We start from the raw sequence: 22,475 nt of genomic DNA, 5'->3' as shown, positions 1-22,475 counted from the left end.
TGATTGCAACTCTGTTGTCTGTGCTTTTCTTCCAACTTTCCCCATCTCTGGCACATTTCTTAGGTAAATAAAACTTGGCTTAGGTATAAGGAAGATTAGGTAGCAGGTGGCTTCTTTATTCTGTCCTGCTGCTCGTTCATTTAATAAATATTGTTGCTATTTGCTGGGTACATACATGAAGAGACGTAGCCACTACCCTAGGGAAACTTACCGGCCCTCCCACCCCGCTGTGTGGTTTAGTGTAAAACTAGGGGTGATATCTTTAATTAATAGTTAGCTTAATATCTTTATTAGCTAACCTCTATAGTATTAAGTCTTATCCAATTGAAAATAAAATTAAAATTGAATTTAATCAAGTAATACTTAGCCTTAAATATTGGATGCCTATTTAATATTTAACTGAATATCTTTATTGGAGTAGAGCTATGTTTTTATAACCAGAATCATAACAAATCAAGGGCATGACAAATTGAGGTAATTATCCCAGCCCCTAGTGACTGAAGGGGCTAATAATTAGGTACCAACTCATAGAGGCAGCTAGTCTTGCATGTTTTAGTACAGAATCCTTTTGAATTGAAATTAACTTTGAGAGCTAGAGAGATTAAGAGCACTGCCTGCTCTTCCAAAGGTCCTGAGTTCAATTCCCAGCAACCACATGGTGGCTCACAACCATCTGTAATGGGATCTGATGCCCTCTCCTGGTGTGCAGACACACATGCAGGCAGAACACTGTATACATAATCAATAAATCTTTAAAAAAGGAATGAACTTTGTAGCCATGCGCTGAGGTGTCTGGGCAATGTCTCTGTTCACCTTCTGTCTTCTCCTTCTTGCGCCAGAGGACACGCTGATGTTCTGGAAGGGAATAGCCGACGTGGGGTTGATGGAGGAGGTCGTTTGCAATATACAGAAGGAAATAGAGGAGCTTCTCAGGGGTGCTCAGCAACGCCTCATCCAGGCTCCATTCCAGCTCACAGGTGAGTGCACTGAGCCCAGAAATAGCCATCACTTTTCACAACTCCAAGGCAAAGGTACCATTATCTTAATTTTACAGATAAGAAAAGTAAGGCTTGTAGAAGTGAAGTCATTGTTTTTAATGGTTCACACTGCTTTATTTGTTTATGTGGTCCTAGGAATTTAATTTGGCCACAGCATGCTAGGCAAGCACTCTTCCACTGAGATATGTCCCCAGCCTTATTTAATTTCATTCAACTGGGTTTTAAACTTTGGTTTGGTCATATCTTGTTTGGCTTTTTTTGTTTTGTGTTTTGCTTTTTGTTTGTTTGTTTTTTAGGCTTTTGTTTGTTTGTTTTTCAAGACAGGGTTTCTCTGTGTAGCCTTGGCTGTCCTGGATTCACTTTGTAGACCAGGCTGACCTCGAACTCATAGCAATCCACCTGCCTCTGCCTCCTGAGTGCTGGGATTAAAGGCATGCGCCACCATGCCCAGCTAGGTTTTTCTTTTTTAAGGTTTATTTATTAATTTATTAAGTACACAGTGTTCTGCCTGCATGTGAACCAGCAGGCCAGAAGAGGGCACGAGATCTCATTATAGATGGCTATGAGCCACCATGTAGTTGCTGGGAATTGAACTCAGGACCTCTGGAAGAGCAGACAGTGCTCTTAACCTCTGAGCCATCTCTGTGTGATAGCCCTGGCCATCCTAGTTTCCAAAAAACCAAAAAAAATAAAAAAAGTTCTACTATATGATAAAACAACATAACAAAAGCGACTTGGATGTCTGTTGGGGATGGGCTTATTTAATCACGTGCTTCCAGGTCATGCTGTCACTGAGAGAAGTCAGGCAGGAACCAAAGGCGAGGCCGCGGGGAGGGGTGCTGCTCACTGGATTGCTCCTCATGGTTTTGTTCAGCACCCAGGACCACCAGCCATGAATGACATAATCCACAGTGAGCCCACACTCTCCCACACTAATTGCCAGTCAAGAAAATACTTCCCAGCCATGTGTGGTGCACACAGCTTTAATCTCAGCACTTGGGAGGCAGAGGCAGGCGGATCGATGTGAGTTAGAGGCCAGCCTGGTCTACAAAGTGAGTCATAGCATTCTGGGAGTAGAGACAGGAAGATGTCTGAGTTTGTCAGCCTAGTCTGCAGGAGGACAGTTAGGGCTACACAGAGAAGAAATGCGTCCCAGGCTTGTCCACAGACCACTCAGGTGGGGCTAGTTTTCAAATTGTGGCTTTCCCTTTCAAAATGATTCTAGTTTGTGCCGAGTTAACATAAAACTATCTGGCACACATGTGTGTAAGTGGACTTTGTGGCTACTTTTTTGGGTTCTTGTATTTACCATCCTTTACTCCAGTCCTTTCCAACTCCCAACAGTGGACAGGCAAGAAAGAGGGTTAGAGGGAAGAGGGGGCTTAGACCTCTTTAGACTACTTCTTGCTGGGTAGGTTGGACCTTTGCCATAGGTGATTCAGTTTCTTCTTCTCATCTCTTTGTGCACAACTACTTGACAAACCACAACCAACTGCAACAAACTGCAACCAGCCAGCAGCAGCAGCAGCAGCAGCAGCAACAGCAGGGGGAGCAGCAGCCTCTCTTTGGAGCTCCCTTCACCCATCTCCGGGCTTTGGCATTTATGCCCTCTGAAAAAAAGTTCCCAGAATTCCAAAGGTCACAGACTCACAGAAACTATCTGCAGCTGGGAAAACTACCCTCCTGCATGAGAGCGCAAAGCAAATCGAAGTCACCTGCTATGAAGCAGCCCCATATCCCACACCTGGGATTAAAACAAAACATAGTCACATGACATAAAATATAACTGGGTTTTTTAAGAAACCAAAATTCTCACTACACGTGTATGTGTGTGTCTGTGTCTGTATGTCGGTCTGTGCACATGCATGTGAATGCTCATGGAGGGCAGAAGCATTAGAACCCACCTGGAGCTGAAAGTTGTGCACCGCTTGACTTCAGTGTGGGAACTTAACTCAGGTCTTCTGGAAGAGCAGTATGTGCTCTTAACCACTGAGCCATCTCTTCTGGGCTTTGAACAAGCTAAGTGCACATTGTACCATTTGGCTACTAAATTGAGATGACTATAAAGTCTTCAGATCACTGATTCAGTCGGGGCATGCGTGTAGACGACAGGAAACCCAGCAGAGCTGGAGAACTGCTTGTGGGAGAGCTCAGCTTTTCTGTGTGAAGCCACTGAGGGGGGCATACTTCACCAGGCTGTGTCCTGCCTCCCCAGGAAGCTAAAAGGCAACAGCTCTGGCGTATGTCTACAATGCCAGCACACAGGACACTCAGGAGTTTGGGTGGCGGGATAGAACCCACCACTGTGTCATCCTCTTGTAGCCCTGATTGATTGTTTATGTAGAAAGATCTGCAAATACGTTACAAAATCAAAATTGAATACATGTGATAAATCTGGCTTTAAAAAAATTCCTAGCTGGTCTACAAAATGAGTCCAGGATGGCCAAGGCTACACAGAGAGACCCTGTCTCGAAAAAAAAAAAAAAAAAAAAAAAAATTTGCTAGGCTCCCAGCACTTGGAAGGCAGAGGCAGGTGGATCTCTGTGAGTTCGAGGCCAGCCTGGTCTACAGAGTGAGTCCAGGACAACCAAGGCTATGCAGAGAAACCCTGTCTGGAAAAATAAATAAATAAATTTTAAAAATAAAAATAAATAGCCAGGCGTGGTGATGAGCACCTGTCATCACAGAATTAAAGAGCTGGAGGTGGGAGCTCAAAGCTCTCCTTGGCAACTTTGAGATCAGCCTGGGCAATGAGGTCCTCTGTCAAAACCACAACAGTTATTGAAATGTATTTAAGAGAGTCTCATAATTTCTTGGTTCTTTTCCTTGTTGTGGGAGATGGAGTTGGGATTGAATCAGAGTCTACTATAGCTCAGGATGGCCTACAATTCACTCTGTAGCCTAGGCTAGCTCCTCCTGACCAGCTGGCCTCTGGCTCCCATAGCTGGTAGGATGTTTCTGCTCTGACTCTACAGGTCTGTGCTCTGTTTCAAATAGATGCTGCTGTTCTAAACAATGTGGCACACACATTTGGCCTCATGGACACAGTCAAGAGAGTTCTGGACAACAGACGGAAGCAGATGGAGCGCGGGGAGGAGCAGTTCCTCTACGCCCTGGCAGGTACGCGGAGCTCACTCCTGTGCAGGGACCTGCTTATTCTTGGGGGATTTTCGGAGGGTCAATGTGCCGCTAGGTCATTCTAATAAGCTAGGATGTTGGTGGCAAAGGTGACAAATCAGCTTTCTTTTTTTCACATTAGTGTATGACTATTTTTGCTACCTGTGGATTTTGTACATTTTCCATTCTTTGTCATAATCATAACTGTGACTGGGGAGATCGCTGGCTGAGCTGTAAATTATTGGCCCTAGGCACATGAGGACTTCATGTTCAGATTCTGAATACCCGCATGGAAAGTCCAGGCTCAGGACATGCACCTCTAGTCCCAGCACTGGGAAAGAGGAGCCAGGCAGATGCCTGGAGCTCATTGGCCAGCTACACACATGGCTACATTCCCACACTGACATATGCCTGCACCACACTCACAAAATCGTGTGAATGAAGCTGTTGGAAACTATGGGCGCTTCAGGAATTTAACCCTTCCAGCTACTTTGTTCATTTCCAAACAAGGTTTAGGAGTACAATATGACAAATTAGATATAATCTGAATAAATTACTTAAATAAAAAAAAAAAAAAAAAAAAAAAAAGAAATACACTATGGAATAAAACAGTCTCTATCGCCGGGCGTGGTGGCGCACGCCTTTAATCCCAGCACTCGGGAGGCAGAGGCAGGCGGATCGCTGTGAGTTCAAAGCCAGCCTGGTCTACAAAGTGAGTCCAGGATGGCCAAGGTTACACAGAGAAACCCTGTCTCGAAAAACCAAAAAAAAAAAAAAAAAAAAAAAAAAAAAAAAAAACAGTCTCTATCTCTTCAGAGTCTTAAGGAACTTAAGGAAAACCAGACACGAACAGATAAGGACAAGAAAATGCTCAGGTTTGTAGGTATGCTGGAAGAACAAAAAAACTTTTTATAAGACCTGGGTAGGGCCGGGCGTGGTGCTGCACGCCTTTAATCTCAGCACTCGGGAGGCAGAGGCAGGCAGATTGCTGTGAGTTCGAAGCCAGCCTGGTCTACAAAGTGAGTCCAGGATGGCCAAAGCTACACAGAGAAACCCTGTCTCGGAAGAAAAAAAAAAAAAGACCTGGGTAGGACTGTGAAGATTTCGGGGCTGGGATATGCCTCCATTGCCTCCATTGTAGATAGAGCATGTGCTTTGCTTGTGCATTGCCCTGCGTTTGAACCCAACCGCTGCACAAGAGATAGGGAGAGGGAGAGAGTATGAGCATAGTTTTGGAGGAGATGAGGCAGGTTCACAATGCAGAATGAGTAGAGATGTGAGTAACTAGCCTTTGGGTAATATCAGAGGCAGTTAGGAATCAAAAGGAAAGGAAATCACTCTAGCATTGGTTTGGTGGTGCACGCCCAGGTCATCCTAGCTACTCCAAAGACTGAGGAGGAAAAGCCTAAGTTGAAAGCCTGCTTGGTCTGTACAGCAGCGTCCAGGCCTGCCTGGCAATTTAGTGAGCTCTTTAATGAAAATAAAGTCTAAAGCTGGGTGTGGTGGCGCATGCCTGTAATCCCATCACTCTGAGAAGCAGAGGCAGGCGGATCTCTGTGAGTTTGAGGCCAGCCTTGTCTACCTCTGTTTCCTAAGTGCTGGCATTAAAGATGTGCCCACCAGTGCCCAGCTGCTTTAAGTATTGTCAAATGATAGCTTTAATTGATACACTGTTTAAGTCTAGCCTAATTATTGAGTTGCAGGCCAATGAGAGACCTTGTCTTTCTTATGGGTGACACTTGAGTTTGTCCTTGCCTGCACAGGCATCCACATACATGTGGATTCGCACATGCCTATGTCATGTACAATTTAAGGTAAATATATGTATGCTAGAAAGCTAGCTCAGCAGTGAAGAGCATACTTCCTCCTCTTCAAAAGAACCCTGCTTCTGTTCCCAGCACCTACGTCAGGTGGCACACAGCCACCTGCAGCTCCAGTTCCAGAGTGTCTCATCCCCTCTCTGGCCTTCACAGGCACCTACACACACACACACACACACACACACACACACACACACACACACACACACACGTGAGCGCACACACGCACGCGCATGGGTTGTTAAAAATTGAATCCTAGAAATATATATATCAGCCAAGCATGGTGGCACACATCTGTAATGCCAGCACTTGGGATTCATTTGAATCTCTGTGAGTTCGAGGCCAGCCTGGTCTATAAAGCAAGCCCAGGACAGCCAACACTACACAGAGAAACCTCACTGCGAAAAAGCCAAAAATAAATAAATTTTTAAAAATGAAAAAAATCTATGTCTACGTGTGTGCATGCTGGGAGATGTAGCTCCACGCTCAAGTGTGTCCTCAGGGTGCTCGTGGCCCTGAGTGTAAGTCATAGAGTCCGTGGGAGGCTTCCTAGATTGTGTCTGGGCAAGAGGTGAAATTTGCAGAGGAGTATGTGTGGTTGAGTAGAGCAAGATGACAGTTTGAAGAGACTCAACTGTTACCCTGCCCATAATTACATGATTAAGAGCAATTACTGAAGGGTTAAAAAAAATATTATCCCCACAAGTCATTTGGGAAACAATGGGGTGACTTGTCTGAGGCTACATAGTGCAAAACTATGACAGGACCCTGTGCCTCCTGACTGCAAGCTAATGTTCCCAAGATGATATTTCTTTCCACAAAGTCTGTCTGTTTGGATGTTTTTGGTTTTGTTTTTTGTTTTTTCATAGACTTGGAACGGCAGTTGGAAGAGCAAAAAAAGCAAGCCCAAGATCCCAGACTGAAATCTCAGACAGTTCAAAATGTGGTACTAATGCCTATGAGCACCCCAAAGCCTCCAAAAAGACCCCGGCTCCAGCGGCCAGCCTCCACCACTGTCCTGAGCCCTTCTCCTGTCCAGCAGCCTCAGTTTACCGTCATCTCTCCGATCACCATCACCCCCGTGGGCCAGTCGTTCTCTGTGGGCAATATTCCAGTGGCTACCCTCAGCCAGGGCTCCAGTCCTGTGACTGCGCACACGCTGCCTTCTGGCCCTCAGCTCTTCCGCTATGCCACAGTGGTTTCCTCTGCCAAGAACAGCTCACCAGACACAGTGACCATCCACCCTTCATCCAGCTTGGCACTGCTAAGTTCCACCTCTATGCAGGATGGGAGTACCCTGGGCAATATGGCCACCATGGTGAGCCCTGTGGAGCTGGTGGCCATGGAGTCTGGCCTGACTTCAGCACTCCAGGCTGTTGAAAGCACCTCGGAGGATGGGCAGACCATCATTGAAATTGACCCAGCCCCAGACCCTGAGGCTGAAGACACTGAGGGCAAAGCAGTCATCTTGGAGACAGAGCTGAGGACTGAGGAGAAAGTGGTTGCTGACATGGAAGACCACCAGCACCAGGTCCACAATGTGGAGATCGTGGTCTTGGAGGACTGACTGGGGATGGGGCCAAGAGCTGTGTTTTGGTTTGGAATTTTAATTATGTTTATTTTTATCACTGTCGCACTCATTTCCACACAGAACCCCCTTTTTAAAAAAAAAAAAAAAAACAAGCTACAAAATCTCGTTGTATCTGAAAATGTTGGGTTCCTCCTCCCCTGTCACTGACAAGTGGACAGAACATGCTACCTTTCCAGAAGTTAGGAACAGGTTACCTGCTGTCCAAACCATCTTTCCCAAGGAAGGTATTGCCATTAGGGGAGGTGTCAAAATAACCAGGACCCCTTCACAGAATAGTCTGTCCGTGCACACATGCATGGTTTCACTCTTGTAAAGATGCGTTGAGCAAACTCCGGAACACAGATCTGACACCAGAAGACAACAGCTCTCCTGTGGATACAGATGCGCACTTGCCTCTGTACCCTGGATGTGGCCTCAGAGGCTGGTGTGAAACACGGAGACAAGAGGAAGTTGACTCTGCATAGAGCAGAAAGTGACTTGCCATCAGCAGCTAAAAGGGGGAAGAGTCCTTTGACAAGGAGGGGGCAAGGAATGGTCTTTCGGAGGTGCATCTGATGCCCCTCAAACTCTCTGAGGGCTGGGTACCATTTTGGGAAGAGGCCAGTGATGTGCAGAACGGCACAGAACAATCAAGGGATGGTCACAGCTGTGCTCTTGGGATAGCTCACCTTGCCCCCGGCCTAGTCAAAGCCCTCGCCCTCCTCACCAAGGAGCGTTAGTCCACTCCTTGCAGACTGTGAGGTTGTATAAACTGTTGTAGTTTTTGGACTGTGGCTGTCATGGGGGTGGGGCTCCCAGGTCATCATCTCTGTGTCTTGACTCCAGGAATGGCAGAGTTCCTCATGAAGACCAGCTGCTATGCATGCAAGTTGCATGCGTGTGTGTGTGTGTGTGTGTGTGTGTGTGTGTGTGTGTGTGTGTGTGTGTTGGCTTTGGAACCAAAAGCAATCACTCACTTGGTGCTTCCCTTCTCTTTGTCCTTCTGTGTCCTGGCCCCACGCTCTGCAGGGTTTGGCTGTGTGGGAGAGCAGTGGCAGGTGCCTGCCTTCATTCCTGTGAGACAGCGAACTCACAGGGCAGCTTAGGCTTGGCAGGGACGACTGGTAACACCCCTCGCCTCTCCTAAGGCGTGGATGCATGTGTCCTGAGTGAGCTGGACACCCTGGGAAAAAACCATTGTCTGTGACATCATAAGAAATCTATATAAAGCAAGTCCAGGACAGCTAAAGCTATGCAGAGAAACTCTGTCCTGAAAAACCCAAAAAAGAAAAAGAAAGAAAGAAATATAACAGGAATGTCTCGGGGTGGGGGCTTCCTCCAAACTCTGTCCGTACAGTTAGAACTGGCTCCCTTTCTGTGCTGTGAGCCTGTCTCCCTGACCCTCTTCAGTTTCTGGGAAGAGTGAACACTTCCTGATTTTTTTTTTTTTTTTATATACTGTACTAGGGAGAATATAGACACTCTCCAGGTGACTTAAAAAATAGGTCAGAAAAGCATACAGCTTAGGAGTTGGAGGATTTATTATTATTATTATTGTTAAAAGTAAAATTTTGACTTTAGCTTCTTTTTAAAAACAAATTAGAGAGGGGTGCCTTCCTAAACCCATCTTCCTACCTGCAGGCTCTGGAAACGCTGTAAAGTGAGTAACCGCTGTGCCCTCCATCTCAGATGGCCAGAAAAGCCCTCAGTGGGCACTCGGAAAACCTTAGGAGTGGGATTTCTGAGCCCTCTTCAGATCATTTTAGCTTTAAGCTGGACTTTCCTTTTCAAAATCTTTAACTGGGCTGGGGACCAAGCTCGGTTGGTAAAGTGCTTACCTAGCGTGCATAAAACCCTGGGTTCAGTCTCCAGCATAAGACAGACTGGCCATGGGGCACAGACCTTTGATCCTAATACTTGGGAAGTAGATACAGACTTCGGAATTCAAGGTCATTCTCAGCTATATAGCAAGTTCAAGAATAACCCATCATACATGAAATAGTGTCTCAAAAAAAAAAAAAAATTGGGCTGGAGAGATAGCTCAGAGGTTAAAAGCACTGGCTGTTCTTCCAAAGGTACTGGGTTCAATTCCCAGCATCCACATGGTGGTTCACAACCATCCATAATGAGATCTGGTGCCCTCAAGAAGGCACATATGCAAGCAGAATACTGTACAAACAATAATCTTAATCTGTTTAGAACAAGCTTTTGGTCCCTTATACATTTTTAGTGAAGGAAGTAGAATTTATTTCTGGCTTCCTTAGTTCCTTAGTTACACACACACCCCCACAGGGTTTCCCTGTGTAGCCTTGGCTATCCTGGACTTGCTTCGCAGACCAGGCTGGCCTCAAACTCAGATCCACCTGCCTCTGCCTCTCCAGTGCTGAGATTACAGGCTGTGCCACTATGGCCTGCTTCCTTAGTTTTTTTGTTTGGTTGTTTGGTTGGTTTTTGTTGTTGTTAATATATAGAAATTTCTATTGCACTTATTTCTCTCTCTGTCTCTGTCTCTGTCTCTCTCTCTCTCTGTGTGTGTGTGTGTGTGTGTGTGTGTGTGTGTGTGTGTGTGTGTGTGTGTGTGTGTGTGTGTGGGTACGCTTGCTATGGTGTGTATGTGGAGATCAGGGAACAACCTGCAGGAGTCAGTTCTCTCCTTCCACCATGTGGGTCCTGGGAATTGAACTCAGGTTGCCAGGCTTTGTGGCAAGCAACCTCATCCACTGAGCCATCTTGCCAGCCCTAAAAGTTACTTGAACCTAGAAGGCCGCATCTCATCCCTGTTGTTCTCTTTAGGTCGTTTCTCTTTCCCAAAGATGGGAGGACCAATTCAGGACACGGGGAGCCCTAGAGAATAGATACAGGCTCGCTCGGGTCATTTGGTTTTCGTTCATCACATCGGTTGTAGCATTAAAGGTCCTGCGAGCATCATGCTTCCAAAGCCAGACTTCCTTCTTGAGACAGAGCCTGTTCACTTTAAACATTTCTTCGGCAGGTGGATCACATGAACTTTGCTGTTTTCCTAGTCTTCCGATTGCTGTCATTGCTAGCTGTTGTGGTATTTGTGGGGAAGAGATCTCTCACAGCCCTGGTCTAGGTTATTTCAGATGGGGTCATACACATGCAAGTTACTGATCTGTGACTAGGCAGTTGCAATGAAATTACTCCTCAGGCTGACTTGATGGTAGCTATCTTTTCTCTAGCCGTTCATTAAATAAACATTTGTAAGTACCACCTATGTGTAAGTACTGCACACTAACCAGTTGCGCCACCGAGGTCCCAGTAAGTGTTTGTGCTAGATACTGACCTTGCATTCAGTCCTTGTTCTCTGTTGTTGTTGTTTTTTTTTTTGTTTGTTTGTTTTTTGGTCTTTTTGAGACAGGGTTTCTCTGTGTAGCCTTGACTGTCCTGGACTCACTTTGTAGACCAGTCTGGCCTCGAACTCACAGTGATCTACCTGCCTCTGCCTCCCGAGTGCTGGGATTAAAGGCGTGCGCCACCACACCCAGCCCTGTTCTCTGTTGTTGTTGTTTTATTTATATGAGTGCTCTGTCTTTCTGTATGTCTGTAAGACAGAAGAGGGCATCAGATCCCATTATATATGGTTCTGAGCCACCATGTGGATGCTGGGAATTGAACTCAGGACCTCTGGAAGAGCAGCTAGTGTTCTTAACCTTTCAGCCATCTCTCCAGCCCCTTTTTATTCTTTTTGTTTGATACACACACACACACACACACACACACACACACACACACACACACACACACATATATATATATATATATATATATATATATACACACACACACATGCTCTGGACAATCCCTGTTCTCAAGGAGGCCATACCCAGATGTCTCCTGCAGGTAACCAGACTTTAATGCCATTGGTTTCTCTTTTTTTTTTTTCCCCAAAGATTTATTTGTTATTATGTATACAGTATTTTGCCTGCATGTACACCTGCAGGCCAGAAGTGGGCACCAGATCTCATTACAGATGGTTGTAAGCCACCATGTGGTTGCTGGGAACTGAACTCAGGACCTCTGAAAGAGCAGGCAATGCTCTGAACCTCTGAGCCATCTCTCCATTCCCGTTGGGTTCTTTTGTAGTCCTGTTCTTTCTTGAGCACTGAGAAGCATTCTGAGATTTTAGCTCCCAGGTTCCGGCAGGCAGGCAAAAGTCACCGGTAGTGAAGCCGTCCCTAGTGGGATACTACATCAGATCATAGTGCTGGGGTGAGTGTAGCTGTGGACTCTCAGCCTGGAGCTAAAAACAAAGGATCAAGCACCCAGGCCGGGTGTGGCGGCGCAAGCCTTTAATCCCAGCACTCCTGAGGCAGAGGTAGGCGGATCGCTGTGAGTTCGAGGCCAGCCTAGTCTACAAAAGAGAGTCTAGGATAGCCAAGGCTACACAGAGAAACCCTGTCTTGAAAAACCAAAAAAAAAAAAAAAAAAAAAAAAAAGGATCAAGCACCCGACTCAGCTTGGAGTAAGAATGGGGTTCTGAACACTCAGAAGGTCTCTAGGGTGTGCTCAAGCTTACTTTCCCCGCCTCACCAGGACAGGGTCTCTCTGTGTAGCCTTGGCTGTCCTGGACTCCCTTTGTAGACCAGGCTGGCCTGGAATTCACGGCGATCTGCCTGCCTCTGCCTCCCGAGTGCTGGGATTAAAGGCGTGTGCCCCACCACGCCCTGCCAGGTTTATTTTCATATATTTGGGCTTATGTATATAAGAGTAAAATTCTCCTGCCCTGCTTGCTGCCTCTGCTGGAAGAGCCAGGCCTCTGGTCAGTGGGAGCCTCTGGTCAGTGGGAGAGCGTCTACTGGGAGGATGGCTGTGGTTTCCCTGGTGGAAGATGAAGCTCTGATCTTTTGACTCCGGGTAGCCCTGGCTGTCCTAGAATTTGGCAGTGTAGAGTAGCCTGGCTTGGAACTCAGAGGTCCACCTGCCTCCACCTCCCACGTGCTGGGATTAAAGGCGCATCCCACCACACTTGGCTCCTGTTATTTTTCAGTTTCTAACCTTCTAAACAGTGGTGTTGCATGCTTACCTGTAATCTCAGCACTAGAGGGCAGATGCAGGAGGATAGTTTCAAGACCCTGTCTCACAAAACAAAAATTAAGACTCCCATACCCCAAAATAAAAAAGTTACTCTGCTTTTATTTATACCCTCCCCACTTAATGGGCAACAGACATTCAAGATTCAAAGCCACTTTGTGTGTAATTCCCTTACCTGCCATAGTGGGAGGGGGAACCAGTATAAATGAAAATATCTTGGAAATTAATATTCACATTATTTTATTTTTTTTGGTTTGGGGCTTTTCAAGACAGGGGTTCTCTATGTAGCCCTGGCTATCCTGGACTCACTTTGTAGATTAGGTTGGCCTTAAAGTCACAGCAATCCTCCTGCCTCTGCCTCATGAGTGCTGGGATCAAAGGCATGGGCCACTGTGTCCTGGTGAGCAGATATTCTTAACCACCAAGCCATCTCTAAGTGACACTATAAATAGCAAAAGTCTGTTGAGAAACATGAAGTCACCGAGTCAGAACCGATCCATAATGGAGGACTCTCTAGGAGGTGGAGAAAGAACCTACACACACACAAAGGTTAATTCTGAAAATAAGACTAAAGTCTCAGGGCATGGTGGCGCATGCCTTTAATCCCAGCACGTGGGAGGAAGAGGAAGGCTGATTGATGTGAGTTTGAGGCCAGCCTGATCTGCAAAGTAAGTCTAGAACTACCAAGGTAAAACAGAGAAACCCTGTCTTGAAAAACTTTTTTAAAACACACACACATACACAAAAGAATAGGGGGCTGGAGAGATGGCTCAGTGGTTAAGAGCACTGTCTGCTCTTCCAGAGGTCCTGAGTTCAATTCCCAGCACCCATATAGTGGTTCACAATCATCTGCAATATGATCTGATGCCTCTTGTGGCATTCAGGGTACACATGCAGATAGAGCACTCATATACATAAAAATAAATAAATATTAAAAAACAAAGAAAAAAGTCAAAGGGTGGTGGTGGCATACTAATCCCAACACTTGGGAAACAGGCAGATGCATCTCTGTGAGTTCGAGGCCAGCCTGGTCTACAGAGTGAGTTCCAGGACAGCAAAGGCTACACAGAGAAACCCTGTCTTGGGGGAAAAAAGTTAAAAGAACAAAAAAAGATTTAATTTTGTGTATGAATGTTTTGTCTGCATGTGTGTATACTCACGTTGTGAGTCTCTGCATTCTTTGATGGCAAATAAAAGGGATCAGATCCCTTGGATCTTCAGTTACAAACAGATGGGAGGGCTGGGAACTGAACCTGGGAGCTCTGAAAGAGAAGCCAATGCTCCTAACCGCTGAGCCGTCTCTCCAGCCTGCATGTTTGATTTTTTTTTTTTTTTTTTTTTAGATTTCTTTATTATGTATACAGGGCTCTGCCTGCTTGTACCCCTGCAAGCCAGAAGAGGGCATCAGATCACATTATAGATGGTTGTGAGCCACCATGTCGTTGCTGGGAATTAAACTCAGGATCTCTGGAACAGCAGTCAGTGCTCTTAACCGCTGAGCCATCTCTCCAGCCCATGTTTGATATTTTGAAACAATCTTTTTTCCAAACTCAAGACAGTGTCAGGACTCCAACATCTAAGTACACATTCACACACTCTCAGGGTCACTGGCTAAAAAAGCCATCTTACACGACTGGTCAGTGAACATCATCATCGGGATCAGCAACATCATTATTTTATTGAGCAGTATTGGGGATTGAACCTAGGGCTTGGATTATGGGTTTTTTTTGTTGTTGTTTTGTTTTTGGTTTTTCGAGACAGGATTTCTCTGTGTAGCCCTGGCTGTCCTGGACTCACTTTGTAGACCAGGCTGGCCTCGAACTCACAGCGATCCGCCTGCCTCTGCCTCCCAAGTGCTGGGATTAAAGGAGTGCGCCACCACGCCCGGCTAGGGCTTGGATTATGATAGAATAAATCCTGTACTACTGAGTTATAGTCCCAGATCTTACCTCTCTCTCTCTCTCTCTCTCTCTCTCTCTCTCTCTCTCTCTCTCTCTCTCTCTCTCTCTTTCTTGCCCCCTCTCTCTTTTTATTCTTTTGGCTTTTCAAGACAGGGTTTCTCTGTGTAGCCTTGGCTGTCCTAGACTCACTTTGTAGACCAGGCTGGCCTCGAACTCACAGTGATCCACCTGCCTCTGCCTCCCGAGTGCTGAGATCATAGGTATGTGCCATCACACCTGGCTCTCTCTTTACTTTTTAAGTCTCTCTCTGCACTCTCGTCTAAGAGTCCCCTCCTCCATCATCTCCCCGCGCCCCACTCCTATCCTCTCTCTATCCCCTCCTCTCGCTCTCGTTCTGTCTTGGTTGTTGTGGTGTGTGTGTGTGTGTGTGTGTGTGTGTGTGTGTAGGATAGGACCACAGCGCACACGCAGCATCAGAGGACAACTTATGGAAGTCTATTCTCTCCATCCACAATGTAGTTTCTAAGAATTGAACTCTGGTCATTATGATGACAAGAGCCATTGATTTTTGTTTTGTTTTGTTTTCCAAGACAGGATTTCTCTGTAGCCTTGCTTCTGTCTTGGACTCACTTTGTAGATCAGGTTGATCTTGAACTCACAGCAATCTGCCTGCCTCTGCCTCCCTAAGCACTGGGATCACAGGTGTGCACCACCATACCCAGCTGACAAGACCCATCTTACTGGCTCCAGGCCTCTTTTTGAGAGAAAGACAGAAAGAGAGAGAAAGAGAGAGAGAGAGAGAGAGAGAGAGAGAGAGAGAGAGAGAGAGAGAATATCTCACCACTAGACCTTGTTTTGAGACAGGTTTTGTATTGTCGTGTGTTATGTACACAAAGTAAGTTTTCCAGAACACACAGATTCTTTTTTTTTTTTTTTTTTTTTTAAAGATTTATTTATTATTTATACAGTACGTATAACTGCATAACAGAAGATGGTTGTGAACAAACATGTGGTTGCTGGGATTCGAACTCAGGACCTTTGGAAGAACAGACAGTGCTCTTAACCTCTGAGCCATCTCTCCAGCCCCAAACACACAGATTCTAAGAGCACACCTGGGTGGGGAGATAGCTCACCGGTTTAGAGTACCCTCTGTGCCAGCTTGAGGACTTCAGTCTGGATTCCAGCATCCATGCCAATAGCTTGATGTGAGCTCCTATAAACGTATAGCCCACTGCTCTGTGGGCAGAAATGGTAGTGTTGGTAGGGCTTGCAGGGTGTGAGTCTGGTTCCAGGATCCGTGAAAGGGCTTGTCTAAAGGAAATAAGGGGGCGAGTAATACAGCAGGACACCTGACATCTTGCTCAGGCTTCCATGTGTGCATGTGCTATGCACACCTGCACATACACCTGCACCTGCATTTACAAGTGTGGCTAACACACACACACACACACACGCACGCACGCACGCGCGCACACACACACACCCCTAAAGCCTGTCCTTTACACCTGCTTCATTCCAGGATCATGGCCAGTGTTAAGACAGCTCAGAAAAGAAAAAAAGAAAAAAAAATTAAAAAAAAAAAAAGCTCAATTTCAGGAATAAATCACTTCTGCTGTGTGGAATTCCTACTTCTCCACAATTACCTGAAATTTCTCTTTTGTCTGGTAAGCTGTCAACTGGAACAGAGCTCCGCCTTGTGAAGCTGCCCCTGGGTTTCTATTTCTGATAGCCACAGCTTAGAGCATGGCGTACGCGGGTCTGTTGTTAGTGTGAGAACAAGGAGGAACAGTGCGTGTGGATGTACAGACACTGCTGAAGGTTTGCTGGCTATGGTGCGCCACACCTGCAATCCCCAACAAGACCCATTCACTGCCAGAAATCCCAACCTAACGTCAGCTGGGGTGCATGCCTGTAAATCTGGCACTCGGGTCAAAGGTGGACCTGAACCTCAAAGACAGTTGGAGACACAGCAGTATCTCCTCACAGAGCCTTCGAGACATTGTCTTCTTGGGGGCCTGGCCTCTTCATACGCTGTCCTGGCTCCCTGGGACCAACCCATGTCTCCTTATTTTGACAGTGGATTGTTTTGCTTCTGCAATCTCTTAGGTCAGTCGTCTCACGTGTCACACGTCACCTTATCAGAGATGGGGGGGGGGGGATGGCAACTTCCTCCACCCCTGGTTCTCCTTTTCCACGTGCAGTCACTCTGCTCTGCGTTTTTGTTGGTTGGTTGGTTTTGTTTTGAGAAAGGGTCTCTCTATGTAGCTCTGGCTACCCTGGAACTTGGCTAACCTTCAATTCACAGAGACCTGCTTGCCTCTGCCTCCCACATGCATCTATTCCTCATCCAGTTTATATTTTAAAAAGAAAAAAATATCCAGCCAGGTGTGGTGGCGCCCGCCTTTAATCCCAGCACTCGGGAGGCAGAGGCAGGCGGATCTCTGTGAATTCGAGGCCAGCCTGATCTACAAAGGGAGTCCAGGACAGCCAAGGCTACACAGAGAGACCCTGTCTCGAAAAACCAAAAAAGAAAAGAAAAAAAGAAAAAAGGCAAGCAGAAATTGCCAAAGTTATAGTGCACAGGCCTGTAATTCCAGCTGCATGGGAGCCTGGGGCAGGAGGATCACAAATTCAAGGTCAGTCTAGGCTACTGGATGAATTTGGTGGCTAAGCATGGTGTCACATGCCTTAATCCCAGCATTCCAGGGGCAGAGGCAAGCAGATCTCTGAGTGTGAGGCCAGCCTGGTCTCCAGAGTGAGCCCCCAGGACAGCCAGGACAATTTAGTGAGACCCTGTTTCTAAACGCAAACCAAACTAACAAATTACTTTAACATGTTTATTTTAGCAAACATGGTGGCGCTTGCTTTTAATCCCAGCGCTCGGGAGGCAGCTGAAGCAGGCGGGTCTCTTGTGAATTTGAAGCCAGCCGGGTCTACATAGATCCTTTCTCAAAAGACAAACAAAAAGTTTATGTGTAGGAGTGTTTTGCTTGCATGTGTGTAGACATACCACACACCACACATGTACACTGGATCCCCTGGATTTAGAGTGACAGATGGTTGTGGGTCACTGTGTGGTGCTAGAAATCAGACATAGGCCTCTGCAAGAGCAATGAGTGCTTTTTAAAGAATATACATATTTATAAGCCGGGCGTGGTGGCACATACTTTTAATCCCAGCACTCAGGAGACAGAGGCAGGCCAGCCTGCTCTACAAACTGAGTCCAGGACAGCCAAGGTTACACAGAGAGACCCTGTCTTGAAAAAAAAAAAAAGTCGGACATGGTGGCACTTGCCTTTAATCCCAGCACTTGGGAGGCAGAGGCAGGCGGATCGCTGTGAGTTCGAGGCCAGCCTGGTCTACAAAGTGAGTCCAGGTCAGCCAGGACTACACAGAGAAACCCTGTCTCAAAAAAACCAAAAACAAAGAAAAAATAAGGAAAAAAATTTTTATGTATATGAGTGCTCTGTCTGCTTGTGTGTCTGCATGCCAGAAGAGGGCATCAGATCCCAGTACAGATGGTTATGAACCACCATATGGTTGCTGGGAATTGAACTCAGGACCTCTGAGGAGCAACCAGTGCTTTTAACCGCTGAGCCATCTCTCCAGCCCTTAAAAGCCATCTTTCTTTTTGAGACAGGGTTTCTCTGTGTAGCCTTGGCTGTCCTGGACTCACTTTTTGACCAGGCTGGCCTAGAACTCACAGAAACCCACCTGCCTCTGCTCTCGAGTGCTGGGGTTAAAGGCCTGTGCCACCACCCGCAGCTAAAAGCCATTTTTCTACCCCCAACTGATATATTTTTTAAGAGTTTATTTTTTTGTGTCTGGTTTTGTTTTTTGTTTTGTTTTTCAAGATAGGGTCTCTCTACATATTCCTGCCTTTTCTAGAACTCACTCTGTAGTTCAAGGTGGCGTTAAACTCACAGATTTAAGGATTTGGTGATGTGCTACCACACCTGGCAAATTTTATTTTTATTTTATTGTATTGGTTTTTCTGAGACAGGGTTTCTCTGTGTAGCCTTGGCGGTCCTGGACTCTCTTTGTAGACCAGGCTGGGCTCGAACTCACAGCGATTTGCCTGCCTCTGCCTCCCGAGTGAGTGCTGGGACTAAAGGCGTGCGCTGCCACCTCGCCCCACCCCCGCCTTGTCCCCCCCCCCCCCCCAGACAGGCCTGGCAGTGTAATAATCTTTTAATTCCTAACCTCTCTTTCCCCACAGTACACGGGGACGCACTGTACCATTAACCTTTTATTGGCTGATCAAAATTTGTGGCAGAAGAGTGAGGTCCTTATGTCTTTTCTGCTTAACTCCTCAGGCTCCTGTGGTACCACCCTCCCTCTCGTTAGGAGCCAGCCATAGCAACCTCCTGTCAGTGCCAGCCACTTCCTCATTTACGGTCCTTCTTGCCAGCTTCCTTCCTTGTCTAGCCAATAACTCATGGTCCTTCAAGCCCGCGCTGCAGCTCATCCCTCAGCGAAAGCTTCCATGTGCTTCTGAAGAGGTCAGCTGCCTGTACTTCCTCATTGTACTGTACACAGCTATAATTGAATCACTTTGAATAACTATTTGCATGGTCTCAATTTCCTTCGCTAGTCAGTCTACAGACTCCAAGGGAGAGTGAGCTGTAAGCCTTTCTTTCTCCCTATCACATTGCCTAGCCCTCAGCAGATGCCGTTAAAACAAAAAACAAACAAACAAACAAAAACTGCTCCAGTGGCAAAAGCTTAAAGTAGAGCCTAAACTTGGCTCCCATATAGTTGTTTTGTTTTGTTTTGTTGCTTTTTTGAGACAGAGTCTCTCTGTGTAGCCTTGGTTGTCCTAGACTCGCTTTGTAGACCAGGCGGGCCTCGAACTCACAGCGATCAGCTTGCCCCTGCCTCCTGAGTGCTTGGGTTAAAGGCGTGCGCCACCACGGCCGGCTCCCATATCGTATTCTTCTCCCCAAGCCCTACAATACAATCGTGCACTCCAGACTGTCCTTCCTTCTTCCCACTGGTTAAACATATCAGTTTGGTGTGCCTCGTTCATTTAGGAGGACTGTGCGAGCAATCTGGTAAATTAGCCCAGCGTTAGCATTACTCTTTCCCCCAGAGACGATGTTAGCATTTAACTGGGAACTCCTGCAGAAAAGGTGATCTCAGAAGAGCTAATCAAACCTTCCTGTACCGCCGGGCGTGGTGGTGGCCCACACCATTAACCACAGCACTCGGGAGGCAGAGGCGGCCGCATCGCTGTGAGTTCCAGGCCAGCCTGGTCTACAAAGTGAGTCTAGGACAGCCAGGGGTCTATGTAGCAGAGAAACCCTGTCTTTTTTTTTTTTTTTTTTTTTTTAAAGATTTATTTATTATTATGTATACAGTGTTCTGCCTGCATGTACACCCGAAGGCCAGAAGAGGGTACCACGTCACACATTACAGATGGTTGTGAAGCACCATGTGGTTGCTGGGAACTGAACTCAGGACCTTTGGAAGAGCAGGTTGTGCTCTTAACCTCTGAGCCATCTCTTCAGCCCAAGAATCCCTGTCTTGAAAAACAAACAAAACAAAACAAAAACAAACCTTCCTGTACTATGAAGAAGCTGGTGGATGCACACTCCCGTTATCATACAAAAGGAGCCTACAGTGTACCAGACATTTTCTAATGCTTTCATTTTTTTTGTTTATTTATATTTGCTTTTGATTTGTTTAACCTGATTTTTGTGGCAAACTTGTTAGGCAGGTGGTATTATCCTCTTTCCTAAGGGAGGGAATCTGAGGAAGGTGGAATAATTTTCCCAGTGTTGTACATGGGCTAGAGAGACCAGTGTTTAGACTCTCTTGTTCTCAGTTGACTCCTTGTCGAATTCTCCTTTTACAAAACCACGCTGCCTCCGAGTGTAGGCATCTGCTGATACAGTTTATAGATACATCTGGGCCATGGGGTTGCCTGGCTAATTATCTTTCATAAAAAGCATTCCTAGGTTTCTCTCACTCACTTTGTGGGATTGCCACTCTGAGACTTTAACTTTTTTGTTTCGTTTCGTTTCTTGGTTTTTGTTTTTCAAGATAGGGTTTCTCTGTGTAGCCCAGGCTGGCCTCGAACTCACAGAGATCCGCCTGCCTCTGCCTCCCGAATGCTGGGATGACAGGCGTGCGCCACCACGCCCGGCTGAGACTTGACATTTAACTAAGAGTCCTTCATCTGAAATGTCCTTAAGCATAAATGTGAACATAAGCAGAAAAGAAATGCTTTGCACTTTGAGCAATGATTTAGTATTATTATTATTATTATCATTATTATTATGTTTTTGGGTTTTTTTCCTGGGACAGGGTTTCCCTGTGTAGCCTTGGCTGTCCTAGACTCACTTTGTAGACCTGGCTGGCCTCAAACTCACAGCAATCCGCCTGCCTCTGCCTCCTGAGTGCTGAGATTATAGGCGTGAGCCACCACCCCTGGCAACTTTGAGCGATTTATGAAGTAGAATCGAAGATCCTTTGCTTTTTACTCCTCAGTGCATTAAAGCCTTCTCTATCTAACAAACAGACAGTATTAGGTTAACAATGTTGCATTGCTCCTGTGTTTACTGTTTGCAACAACAAAACCTGTTATTAAATATCCCTATAAAGTTTTTTTTTTAATTAAAAATGTCTTTGGGTGGTCCATAATTGTGATACCAGCCTTCAGGAGAGGTGGGCAGATTTGAGTACAAGCCTGGTCAACCTAATGAGTTCCAGGACAGCAAGGAGCTCTGTGGAAGCACCGTGTCTCACAACACAAACAAGCAAACAAACCCAACAGAACAAAGAGCAACAACAACAACAAAAAAAGTCTTTGCTCATCCTTTGCAGTTCCTCGGGATCTTACTCCTGAATAATTGAGTTCTTTTCAAGCTGTAGAGCAATATTTATGTTCTTCTGTGAGTCAAAAGCATGGGTCTATTTAATAGCTTGGTAACTCGGGAAAGAAAACTTAATCTCCGCTTTCCCAGCTGTAAAGAGGGAGACTGATAGCCTCTCTGAACTTGGTGAAAGCCTCAAAATTTAATGTGTCTGAAAGCGCTTAATGACAAAAGTCCTGCGCACAGCAGGTACTGGAATAACATTCCTTTTTCCTGTCCTCACATCAAGGATATTTTCCTCTTAGGCCCCCACGGGACTTTATAGGTGCACCAGACTTCCTGGAAGGACATGCGAAATTGTGTGCACACGTGTGAGGTGTCTTATTTTTTTGGAAATAAAGCCCAGAGTTTACTGGCTTATTTTGGGGTCAGTGACTTCTTTGCAAAAGGACTGTATATTTTTCTCCCTCAAAAGCCAAAGGGGTGAATGTCTTTTGTGGAGGGTAGGGGTGGAGGCGGGGGGGGGGGGGGGGGCGGTTTCTTAATATTTGGTGGAAGTATGGCTCCTTGGCGCTCTTTGCAAATCCCTGCGGAAGGACCATGACACTACTCCTAAGGAAGGGCGCGTGTGTCTCCTGGGCAGACTTTCACGACGTTTCCCACCCCGCAGGAACTCTCAGCATCTCCTCTGGTTCCTTTTTCAATTTGGGGGAAGAGTTGTCAAACACAGTTCTGAATCAGGGTTCAAGTCCCGCGTGCTGCATGGGGCCTCTGCACCATGAAGAAACGGGAGCTTTTGCATGTTTTCTTAAGACAAAGAAATTTTTTTCTTTTTTCTAGGTTTTTGCCAAAAGCTCCAGTAGCGACCCTGGCCACCCAGCGCTCCTAGGCCCAAAAAGCCGCGGCGGTGGGGGGCGGGGAGACAGACCGACCGACCGACCGACCGACCGCGCGAGCGCGCGCGCCGCTTCCGCTCCTCCAGGCCACCAGAGGGCGCCACGGGCACGGGCCTGCCTTCCCGAGGTGCTCCGCGCCGGGGGTGGGGGGGGTGCCCCCCCCCTTCCGCGTGGGTGAGTGAATGTGAGAGTCAGCGCGCGCGCCGCCGGTCTCCGCCGCTCGGCTCTCCCATATTCCGGCTGCGAGGGGCGGGCGCGCGCGCGGAGGCATAGAGACGGGCGTTGAGCTCTCCGGCTAGAGCG

At 46.6% G+C, this 22,475-nt stretch overlaps 1 protein-coding gene across 1 annotated transcript in view; it reads left to right on the top strand.

Moving 5' to 3' along the window:
• Gmeb1 (glucocorticoid modulatory element binding protein 1) overlaps positions 1–8,333 on the top strand; it is a 39,251-nt gene extending 30,918 nt beyond the window's left edge. The window contains exons 8-10 of the mRNA XM_051171013.1: positions 840–977; positions 3,996–4,118; positions 6,805–8,333. Of these exons, the coding sequence (XP_051026970.1) occupies positions 840–977; positions 3,996–4,118; positions 6,805–7,502 (959 nt within the window). The 3' untranslated portion in view covers positions 7,503–8,333. The remainder of the gene's footprint in view (positions 1–839; positions 978–3,995; positions 4,119–6,804) is intronic.
• The last annotated feature ends 14,142 nt before the right edge of the window (positions 8,334–22,475 follow it).

Source organism: Acomys russatus, chromosome 29, assembly GCF_903995435.1.
Source record: "Acomys russatus chromosome 29, mAcoRus1.1, whole genome shotgun sequence".
Classification (NCBI taxonomy): domain Eukaryota; kingdom Metazoa; phylum Chordata; class Mammalia; order Rodentia; family Muridae; genus Acomys; species Acomys russatus.
The sequence above is the reverse complement of the archived record's forward strand: the minus strand, read 5'-3'. Positions and strand labels throughout refer to the sequence as shown.